The following is a 12,052-nucleotide window of genomic DNA, read 5'->3' as shown; positions in this document are numbered from 1 at the left end:
ATGGGTATATATGTGTATATACACATAAATATATATATGTGTACACACAGACATACATATAAAACCTGTACATCCTGTATGTTATAGAATATTACTGATAGAAGTAGGTAGGATTAGTAGGCTAAGATCTGAACATAAATTTGGCTTGTTGTTAATTGATGCTGATATAGGTAGATACTGTATTCTATAAGAATGTTAGTTGCTTAAATACTTATCAGAAAGAATAGCTGGTCTTGCAGCTTAATTTCTAGCAGATGTCAGTGAGCAGGGCAGTTTCAATTAAATTTTTCACATTTTGATGAGATAACCAGGTTTAAGAAATCGGGAAAGGAGGGCAAGAGATTGATATGGCTGAGTCAAGACCTGCTAGTCAGGGCAAGGAAGAGATACACAGACAGTGGAAGCAAGGACAGGTAAGAGTATAGGGATGCTGCCCAGTTGCGTGGCGATGTGGACAGGAACATCAAGGCACAGCTGGAGCTGAAATTGGCAAGGGACGCAAAGAACAATAATAAGGGCTTCTACAGGTATGTCAGCCAGAAAAGAAGGTCAAAGAAAATGTACACGCACACACTCCGCCCTCCCCTCATAAGCTGATAACAACAGACAAGGAGAAAGCTGAGGTATTCAACAACTTTTTTGCCTCAGTCTTTACTGGCAACCTCTCTCCCCGCACCTCTCGAGTGGATGGACTGCAAGGCAGGGACTGGTGTAGAAAAGTCCCTCCCACTGTAAGAGAAGATCAAGGTTCGTGACCATCTGAGGAATCTGAACATGCAGAAATATATGAGACCTGACGAGATGCATCCCAGAGTCCTGAGGAAATTGGCTGATGTATTGAGGAAATTGCCAAGCCACTCGCCATGATATTTGAAAAGTCATGGCAGTCAGGTGAAGGCTCTGGTGAGGGGAAAAAGGGAAATGTTGCAGCCGTTTTTAAAAAGGGTAGAAAGGAGGACCCTGTGAACTACCAACCTGTCAGCCTCACCACTGTGCCTGCAAAGATCATGGAACAGAGCCTCCTAGAAGCAATGCAAAGGCACATGGAGGACAAGGAGGTGATTCAAAACAGCCCACATGGCTTCACCAGGGGCAAGTCCTGCCTGACCTACTAAGTGGCCTTCTGTGATGGAGTGACTACATCAGTGGGCAAGGGAAGAGCTTGTTATCTATCTGGACTTCTGTAGGGCCTTTGACACAGTCTCTGCCAACATCCTTCTCTCTAAACTGGAGAGGTATGGACTTGATGGGTGGACTGTTTGGTGGAGGAGGAAGTGGTTGGGTGGTCACAGCCAGAGGGTAGTGGTCAACAGCTCAATGTCCAGATGGAGATCGGTGACAAGTGGTGTCCCTCAGGGTTCTGTACTGGGAACAGTACTGTTCAATAGCTTCATCAATGACATAGACAGTGGGATCGAGTGCATCCTCAACAACTTTGCAGACAACATCAAGCTGAGTGTTGCAGTTGACGCACCTGAGGGAGGGTATGCCATCCAGTGGGAACTGGACAGGCTCAAGAAGTGGGCCCATGTGAAGTTCCATGAGGTTCAACAAGGCCAAGTGCAAGGTCTTGCACCTGGATCAAAGCAACCCTCGGTATCAATACAGCCTGGGGAATGAAGGGATTGAGAGCTGCCCTGCAGAAAGGACTGGTGGATGAACACCTGGACATGAGCTGACAGTGTGCGCTTGCAGCCCAGAAGGCCAACCATATCCTGGGCTGCATCAAAAGAAGTGTGGCCGGCAGGTTGAGGGAGGCGATTCTGTCCCTCTACTCTGCTGTGGTGAGACCCCACCTGGAGTACTGCATCCAGTTCTGGAGTCCTCAGTACAGCAAAGACATGGACCTATTTGAGCGCGTCCAGAGGGGGCCACAGAGATGATCAGAGGGCTGGCGTACCTCTCCTATCAGGACAGCCAGAGAGAGTTGGGGTTGTTCAGCCTGGAGAAGCGAAAGCTCCAGGGAGACCTTCTGTGGCCTTTCAATACCTGAAAGATGGGGACAGACTTTTTAGCAGGGCCTGTAGCAATAGGACAAGGGGTGATGATTTTAAACTAAAAGAGGGAAGATTCAGACTAGATACAAGTAAGAAACTTTTTACACTGAGGCTGGTGAAACACTGGAACAGGTTGCCCAGAGAGGTGGTAAGTGTCCGATCACTGGAAACAACCAAGTTCAAGTTGGATGGGGCTCTGAGCAATCTGATCTAGTTGAAGATATCCCTGCTCATTGTAGGAGGCTTGGACTAGATGACCTTTGAAGGTCCTTTACAACCCAAGCTATTCTATGATTCCAAAAAGAATTTCACTCTCTTGTTCATTGAGCACTGTTCTGTGATTTCTGTTTAACACCTACTTTTAGAGAACAGTTCTGTTATCCTCCTTTGGTGAAAACTCATGCATCCATTTCTATGGGTTGCATTATCACTTAGGCTTCTGTGTGTCAAAGAGTGCTGAAGACAGAAGATGCCCTACACTTCCTGTGTTTAATGTGACATCATTTTCATTATGTTGTCAGCTCTGGGTAGTAGAGGTGGAAATTTTTGCACTCTAATCAGCAGAGTTCACCTCCTGTAAACTCTGCCATTTGCATTTTTTTCCACAAGAAGATGTTTCTAGTTTTAAAAGGCGCTTTTTTGGGTTTCTGAAGTTCACTGGTGCTTGGAGTGTGAATGTATGTATCCTATAAATGTGGGTGTATTGAGGTAATGTTTGGCAGTTTTGCACTTATTAATAGCTTGTATTTTGAGAAAAGAAGAGACAGCATCAATGGTAAATAGTACTTTTAAATAAAACATGATTAAGTAGATGAAAGCTTGGAAAGAACTGTTGATTTATGGTGGTGTCTTAGATTACATATCATATTTTAATTTTATCTTCATCACAAATGGTGTGTAGTATTCTTTTTCATCAACTGGCTCATCTGGCTTTCAACTCAAAACAGGAATACATTAATTTTCTCCCCAGGAGTTGGTAGATTGGCTTGTCTTCTCATGAATGTTTCTGAAATGGTTAAATGGAACAGCATTCAGACTTGAGACTCTTGTTCATTGTATCTTAATAATGTGTCATACTTGAACAATTCAGTTAGCAGCAATTTACTGGCAATGCCAAGATAGTGCAGTAATAACTGCTTTATGCTGTCATGGCTCTCTCATCGCACAGTCCTTTAGTTAGTAAGCTTTAGTCACGGTAGCTCTTCTACTTTCTGCAATGTGAAATATTTAATCTTTGGAAAACTTAAATTTTGATTGAGATCTGTTATGGCTTTGACCTGTGCAGGTATTTGGTGTTGAAAACAGTATATATAAAAGGAGAAGCAAATGAAAAAAATAACATTAAACTCCTTCTCCTTGAAAGAATTTCCACCCTGGCCAGTAATGTTCATTGTTTGGCTAATTGAGTGCCTAACACTGTGACTGGATTGCAAAGTAACTCTAGAGATTTTAATAAGGAAAGTCTGACAACCTAAAAATCAGTGAAAATAACCAGAAATGCAAATCCTGGAATAAAACTGTTGCTTGTTGGAGAACCTGGATCTCCTTTGTTTCATACAGTCTGCTGCTGTCTTGGAAAGCATGAAAAAATAGCTTATCACATGACTATCCAACCAGAAAATTGCAGTCCTACAAAGGGGAGGAGAAAAACGGGTCAAGAAACCTTAAAGTTGTCCAGAAGCACAGGATCTGGTTATAGGATAGGAATCCAATTCTCATTTTGACAGGTCTGGCTCAGTACAAGAATCTGGCATCTGAGGAAGAACACCTTTCTGTATCTCATAATTAGCTTACAGTCCTGAAAAAAGTTAATGGTCTGGTTTCCTCCAGGCATTGAAGCCAAGTGAAATTTGTTTTAGTGGGATTCTTGCAGATCTTGTAGGTAATATTGGTTGGATGCATGGAGACAAAAGTATCCATTCCTCCTTAATCTTCTCTGCCAGTTTGCTCTCTCGAGTGTTCTTGCTAATGTCTTGAGTAATGATTTGCATCCAGTCCAGTGAGGCTGGTTCCTTTCTTGTTCTTACTCCTAGCCACTTCTCCCTGTCTTAGCTGTGTGATCTCTTTCTTCTGTGACAATACAGTATTGTTGTAGTCTCAACATGGCAGTTGTAAGCTTGCACAGTCAGTTCCAAAAATGTAGGGAAATAATGGGTAAATAATTCTAAAGGATCATTTATAGGTTGGGGAATATTTTGCTCTGATAAATAACTAATTGCAACTGGGTTTTACCTTTTGTTGCGTTGGCATATAAGGTAACCAGTCACACAGTATTTTGTGTGCTGAGAACCTCTAATAAAGATTTCAGGTATTATCGAATACATAAAAGGTCTGTTCTGCAACTGCACCAGCATTAAAAGTCAAACTATATGTATAATCACTGTGCAAAGATCAGGTCTTTCGTTAATTCTTAGTGTTTAGAAGGAAAAGGTCCTGGAGGGCTTCTTTGTCTTTGGGGGTGAAAGGGATTGGTGGAATTTTTTCGTGTGTGTTTTTTTTTGTTTTGGTTGTGGTTTTCTCTTAATTTTTTTTTTTCCTCCAGCTTCATTGCATGCTAGATTCCTGCTCACAACTTTTGTCCTTGTCTTCAACTACTGTCTTTTGAGAACTGAGTGTTTGTCCAGTTCTCTGACTTTCATATCAAGAGTATTTTTCATGAAATACATTTCTGCCTCCTATGCCTAGTAGCTAACAAATCATTGCTAGTCATATATGTAATCTGAAACTGTAATTTGGATTTTCTAAGGTTCTGACTTCCTGCAGGAATTATTTAGTCCCCAGTGATAAGCCTCCTTCGCATTGAAACAGTCACCTGCTACTCCTTATTTCAAGTTTGTGTAAAAATTGACAGCTTGTGTTCATGGACATACGAATCAGACATCTGGATTAATATTTAATAAAATGACATAAAAGAACCCATTTCTCTTGTTACATGAAAGGTGATGGAAGGTCTTAAAGTCTACTAGGGCTAGTGATTGAGCCAAGTGGTTGGTGTTTTTTTTCCTTTTTTTTTTCTCCAGACTTTTGCCTGGTAGAATCATAGAATAGTTTGGGTTGGAAGGGACCTTTAAGTGTCATCTAGTCCAAGCCCCTACAATAAGCAGGGATATCTTCAACTAGATCAGGTTGCTCAGAGCTCTGTCCATCCTGACCTTGGATGTTTCCAGTGATAGGACATCTACCACCTCTCTGGGCAACCTGTTCCAGTGTTTCACCAGCCTCAGTGTAAAAAACTTCTTCCTTGTATCTAGCCTAAACCTTCCCTCTTTTAGTTTAAAATCATCACCCCTTGTCCTATTGCTACAGGCCCTGCTAAAAAGTCTGTCCCCATCTTTCAGGTATTGAAAGGCCACAACAAGGTCTTCATAGAATCATAGAATTGTTAGGGTTGGAAGGGACCTTGAAGATCATCTAGTTCCAACCCCCCTGCTGTGGGCAGGGACATCTCCCACTAGATCAGGTTGCTCTCCCACTAGATATGGTTGGCCTTCTGGGCTGCAAGCGCACACTGTCAGCTCATGTCCAGGTGTTCATCCACCAGTACCCCCAAGTCCTTTTCTGCAGGGCAGCTCTCAATCCCTTCATTCCCCAGGCTGTATTGATACCGAGGGTTGCCTTGATCCAGGTGCAAGACCTTGCACTTGGCCTTGTTGAACCTCATGGAATTTCACATGGGCCCACTTCTTGAGCCTGTCCAGTTCCCTTGGCATAGCATCCTGTCCCTCAGTCATGATTTGAAGGCTCCTTACAGTGGTACAAGGAGTAGAAAAATAGAATCGTAATAGGGAACGGGATTTAATTTACAACGTTGGGGAACTAACGATGGGAGCAGTATTGCAAACACTCAAGATGTGGGAGCAGTTCCAGCAGGAAGAGAGAGAAGTCTTCCAGGAGGAAACACATCATAGTGCTCAGGAACGGCAGTATTTTAACAGCTGTTAATGAATAGCTGTTTATAGGCACACACACACACACACAAATATTTGCTTCTTTGTCTCCACAGCTGGACTGCTTCTGCATTGCAACATTCTTATCATTCTTCTCCCTTCTGGAAAATGAACTCTACTGTTTCTTGGAGTGGTTTAGCATTTTGTAGAACTATCTGAGAATGATACAATGGTTTAACTTTGACATAAATTTGTAAAACTGTTTTATGTAAGTTTTTTTGTAAGAAAATTTGTTACTTTTATATCTCTGAAGGATATGAAAAGGATATAGTTCCTTTGTTTTAAGAGCTGAATAAGCGTTTTGTAGCATAAGTTTGACACCTTAACTGAAATATCTTTTCAGTTATCATCACAGGTTTCTTTTCCTGTGCAAAGACGCTTTTTACAAAATTTAAATGTATGTGAAAAAACAAGTCATGTAATTAGTTTAAGTATTTCTTTCTGTTCTTTGTCATCTAACTGATGGGATTGGACTAGGTGACCTTTAAAGGTAACTTCCAACCCAACACATTCTATGATTCTATAACCATGAAAAGCATTATTGTCCTCAATGGCAATCTTGCATGTGTGACTGTGGGGGGAAAAAAGAGTTCAAACTAGTTACCTGAGCCTTAATGACAGTTTTGACCTCTTCTTATGTAAAGAAAGTGTTGGGGAAGTATGATGACAAAACAGCAGAGAGTATGCATCTTGTTTGTCTGTGTCGTGGAAATAGTAACCTTTCTTCTTCTATCAATATAGTGATACCTCCTACAGATGCTTTTATTTAGTCAAGGAGATGTTTCATATATGAAGATACAGAATAAATTTTAAAAATTCTGATTAGTTTGCAGTCTGTTTGAGGACCTCCTTAATGTTGGTATTGCTTAATTGAGCATTTAACTTTGTTTTTGCAAATCATAATGGTAGTAGCTCTTCAGTGATTTTTTGATTTGGCTATTGTGCAGCAAAGTGACTTAAATTTTCATTATTTAGAGTATAATATGCAAAATCAGAAAGAAATTTTCATTGTCTATGCTTGAGAATTTTTTCCATATAGCATCTTGAACTTCTTCAAGCATAAGCATCCATGGTATCATGGCAGCTTTTTCTGCTAGCAAGTATTATTTCCTGTTTAATGTGTTGCTGAGTTTGTAGATTCAGGCTCAGAATTGTCTCTGTATTCCTTCAACAATATTGCTGCAATTCAGAGAGTGTAGGTTAAATTCACTTTTCTGGCGAAATAGCGATTTGATGTTATCCTGTTATGTGGTATTTTTCATGTGTGGAGTTTTTTTCCCACCCAGCCACTGGCTTTTACCTACTGTCTCAGCAATCTACGATGGCTTCTTTAATTCTCCAGAGAAGAAGTGAGGAGCTGTGTTTTCTGGGTTACTCAGTCCAAGCTATGGGAAAATCTACTGAGTCTGAAGTGTAGAAGTCACTTCTGTCTGTTTCATATGCTACACAGTAATTTGTTCTTGTACTCTTGGAAAGCGGACATCATTCATGACTCTTCGTTGGTCACTATTGAACATACTTAGCAAACATGCTCTGAGAGCTCATTTTTTTGGCTCTTCATGGACACCATTGACGTTTTCTTTCCTAATGGAGTGCCAGTTGGTTTTTTTTTCCAGAGTAAAAGAAAGAAAGGAACATTCATCTAGGTCCTTGTTCTCCAAATTAATGTTAAATCCTGTTGCTAGAGTGCTTACATGACATTCTAAAGGTAATATGACAATTTGGATATTGTGCTCTTGATTTTTTTGAGAGCCTTCTCCTCAAAAAAGGACCTGCAAAATTTCCTACTGTGACATGAATTGTCTTTTATTGTAAGATACATATCTAGAGGGCATTTATTGGGAAATGGCTTGGACCAGCATTAGTGTTTCAAATGCCACTAAAGCATGAATGGTTGTACATTACGTTCAGAAAAAAGTGGTTGATATATCTAATATTTATGTAGCCTGAAGCTGCAAGCTGTCTTGAAAGCTTTTTTATTGCTGGTGCATGAGAGTAGTGCTTCCTACAAATAAGCACAGGCTTCGCTTTAAGAGGAGGATAATAGCAAGGAGCATGAGGCTTCAAATGATATATCATCAAAAGTATTTTCACAAAACTCATCCGCATCCTTTAAAAATAATGTTCATTTAAAGTAAATGATCAAATAACTTAGACCAGTTGAAAAGACTGTGCTCAAGCAGAAAGGCTCTTTTCCACACCAAGGGAGGGAGGCAGAAAAGGCTTTGCCTTGTGTGTTTGTACACGTGCTGGTATGGTAGGGGGAGGGTTTCAGATAGCCTGTATGCAATATGCGTGAAAATTGAGCTGATGAATAGAAGCCATATGGAAATTATGTGTATTGATGAGTGTTTTTTTGTTAAGAGATTATTCTTGCTCCTGCATAATCTAGAATATTATGTAGCATCCTCAGAAAATTAACTTTAGGTTGGTCTCAGTAAGTGTGTTCAGTGTGCAGTCTCTGGAAGGGAATTTGTTGCAAACTAATCTTTAGTCATAAGTAATTCAGTCATAAGTAATTCGGTCATCAGACAGCTCAGTCCTATGGTAGTTGCCATTGCCCTTCAGAATAGCACCATTTTTGAATCTTAGCTTCCATCTGAAGACCAGAGTCTTGTCATTATATGGACCTCACTGCCTGTCACTGTCTTAATAAGACACCCTGAAATAATTCAGAACACTGGTAGTGCATAGACTCTTCAGGGTTTAGCAGCATTGTGCTCTTCTCTTCCATCTGATAGTAGGGAAAAGTGAAGTTTGGAGTATGTATGTCCCTCTATGTCTAATCTGGATTGGGAAGCCCATGATAGTTTTGTGCGATTCTTCTAAACTTCTAAAAGCTGAGTTTCTTACGTGTGTTAATTGAGAGAGTGTATTTGAATATAGAATCATAGAATCACAGAATAGTTTTCGTTGGAGGCAACCTTTAAACATCATCTTGTCCAAGCCCCTACAATGAGCAGGGATATCTTCAACTAGATCAGGTTGCTCAGAGCTCTGTCCATCCTGACCTTGGATGTTTCCAGTGATAGGACATCTACCACCTCTCTGGGCAACCTGTTCCAGTGTTTCACCAGCCTCAGTGTAAAAAACTTCTTCCTTGTATCTAGCCTAAACCTTCCCTCTTTTAGTTTAAAATCATCACCCCTTGTCCTATTGCTACAGGCCCTGCTAAAAAGTCTGTCCCCATCTTTCAGGTATTGAAAGGCCACAACAAAATCTTCCCTTCTTCAGGGCTGCTCTCAAGCCAGTCACTGCCCAGCCTATATCGGTGCTTGGGATTGCCCTGATCCAGATGGAACCTTCCCAGAAACTTCTCTTGTCCAGGCTGAACAACCCCAACTCTCTCTGGCTGTCCTGATAGGAGAGGTACGCCAGCCCTCTGATCATCTCTGTGGCCCCCTCTGGACGCGCTCAAACAGGTCCATGTCTTTGCTGTACTGAGGACTCCAGAACTGGATGCAGTACTCCAGGTGGGGTCTCACCACAGCAGAGTAGAGGGACAGAATCGCCTCCCTCAACCTGCCGGCCACACTTCTTTTGATGCAGCCCAGGATATGGTTGGCCTTCTGGGCTGCAAGCACACACTGTCAGCTCATGTCCAGGTGTTCATCCACCAGTACCCCCCAAGTCCTTCTCTGCAGGGCAACCTTGATCTTCTCTTACAGTTGGAGGGCCCCCACTTCCTGCCTTGTGGTCCATCCACTTGAGCAGTGCGGGCAGAGAGGTTGCCAGTGAAGTCTGAGGCAAAAAAGTTGTTGAATACCTCAGCTTTCTCCTTGTCTGTTGTTATCAGCTTATGAGGGGAGGGCGGGGTGTGTGTGTGTACATTTTCTTTGACCTTCTTTTCTGGCTGACATACCTGTAGAAGCCCTTATTATTGTTCTTTGCGTCCCTTGCCAATTTCAGCTCCAGCTGTGCCTTGGTGTTCCTGTCCACATTGCCACGCAACTGGGCAGCATCCCTATACTCTTACCTGTCCTTGCTTCCACTGTCTGTGCATCTCTTCCTTGCCCTGACTAGCAGGTCTTGACTCAGCCATATCAATCTCTTGCCCTCCTTTCCCGATTTCTTAAACCTGGGGATAGAGAGCTCTTTATTCTAAGGAAGCACTCTAGAAGTATTTGAATGGGACAACAGAAGGCCCGGTCACTTTCCAAATTAGAAAATGCTGTGGAAAATTTACGTTTTGGAGAATATACCACTGTTTTTTGTAGCAAAGTTTACAAGTTTACAAAAACAAAGGTGGGGATCCTTGTCAGTAGTTTGTTTCCTTGATTGCTCTTGAGACTAAAGCTTCTTAATTCCTACCATGTATTCTAAATGTGTAGGGTTTACTCTGTTCTATTTGTTATTTGGTAGTATTTCTTTTACTTCTGAACATCCCTTGACCTTGAAGTAAAATAATGTAACCTTTTCCTTTCTCCCACAGATCCAGACATTTGATGTTGAGGCACCATGCCAAACCGTGGAAGACTTAACAAGTGGGGTTGTCATGGCCCAGGTTCTTCAAAAAATGTAAGAATTTTTTTATCTAATGAATTAAATACACACAAATTTATTATCAATACATTTTTCTGTGTTCAAGCGTGTTTTGGTTCAAACTTGGCTGGTGTTCCGTAAGGATGTAGCTTTTCCTATGCTTAGACAGTACTTTAATCTGGAACATGAATAATACGGTTTTTTCTTTATAGTTTTCAGATAACTATCTTAAATGCAAAAAAAAACCCAACCCAAAAGTCCTGTTTTATGGAGGTATTTATTCAAATATGAGCTTACTGGATTGTAAATTGGATTAAACCTAAGCTTACAAAATGAAACTTTTTTAAAAAGTTGGAACCAGTGCAAGGTAAGGTATTGGCCCTGACCCTTGTTTGAAACTACAGTCAGTATATCAATAATATTATATATACTGTCATTTCATGCATTAAAACTTCTGTGATAAATTGGAACTGTCACTTTAGTTGTTTGCAAAGTTACTATGTTCTTGAAAGTAAGTGAAGGAATAATAGCTGTTACATTAGATGTTTTTGTTATTTTGACCTTTAAGATTAAATAGCACAAAATGTGTTAGTTCACCATCTCAGTGTAATATAGTATGTTTCTGGGGACTACAGATACACACCTGAAATGTATCTATATGCAGAATTACCTGTTGTTACAGAAGGGCAAGGGCTTTTTTTGTACATTAGGAGCTTAAGCAGCATTTACCAAACTCAGAAGCCCTAATAGAGCATGCCAGTTCCTACAGACCTTTTTTAAAAAAAAAAGATTTGCTTTATTCCTTTTAACATGTTGAGTCTTGAGTGTAAATGCAGAATAAAATGTTTTGTATGAAACTTGTTGAAAATGAAGACTGAGCAGGTACGGAATAGAAATGAACAGCTTTCTGTTAGAGTTATTCTGGTTTACATCAAAGAATTGTACAACAGTTGAGGTTGGAGACACCTCTGGAATGTTTAATCTAACTCACCTGCTCAAAACAGAGTCTTCTAGAGCAAGTTGCCCCAGGATTGAGTCCCATCAGATTTTGAGTATATTCAATTGCTCTTGCAGTTTTAAAAAACAGAACAAACAAAAACCCAAAAAAAAAGCAGGGGGCATTTTTTTCTCTGTCTTTAGATGTAATTACTTGTCTTTCAATTTGTGCCCACTGCCTCTTGTCTGTTCACTGGACATCACTGAGAAGATTATGTGTGGGTATAAAGAAGGAGCCATCAGGTATTTATACATAGGATTGATAAGATCCCACTGAGCCTTCTCTTATTGAGGTTAAACAGACACAGCTTGCTCAGTCTCACCTCATATGACAGATGCTCCAATCTCTTAATCATCTTAATTGCCCTTTGCTGAACTTCCTTGTATGTGCAGGTCTCTCATACTGGGAAGCCTAGGACACAGCATTTCGGAGTGCTGTCACCAGAGCTGAGTAGTACGTCCCTTTGCCTGTTGGCAGTGCTCTTCCCAGTGCAGCGCAGGATGTGTCTGGCCTTCTTTGCTGCAAGGACACATTGCTGGAATGTGTTCAGCTTGGTTTCTACCAAGCTTCTTCTCTGCAAAGCTGCTTTCCAACCAGTTGGCCCCCAGAATATACTGGTGCATGTGGTT

The 12,052-nt window shown here is 40.9% G+C and overlaps 1 protein-coding gene across 3 annotated transcripts in view; it reads left to right on the top strand.

Moving 5' to 3' along the window:
* HOOK3 (hook microtubule tethering protein 3) overlaps positions 1–12,052 on the top strand; it is a 101,138-nt gene that overhangs the window by 9,070 nt on the left and 80,016 nt on the right. For 2 of the 3 annotated variants that reach the window (XM_054186560.1, XM_054186561.1), the window contains exon 2: positions 10,377–10,462. In XM_054186560.1, the coding sequence (XP_054042535.1) occupies positions 10,377–10,462 (86 nt within the window). Of the gene's footprint in view, positions 1–10,376; positions 10,463–12,052 lie in introns of those variants that run through there. The other variant, XM_054186562.1, reaches the window with a different exon arrangement.

This window comes from Rissa tridactyla, chromosome Z, assembly GCF_028500815.1.
Source record: "Rissa tridactyla isolate bRisTri1 chromosome Z, bRisTri1.patW.cur.20221130, whole genome shotgun sequence".
NCBI classification, from domain to species: Eukaryota; Metazoa; Chordata; class Aves; order Charadriiformes; family Laridae; genus Rissa; species Rissa tridactyla.
The sequence above is the reverse complement of the archived record's forward strand: the minus strand, read 5'-3'. Positions and strand labels throughout refer to the sequence as shown.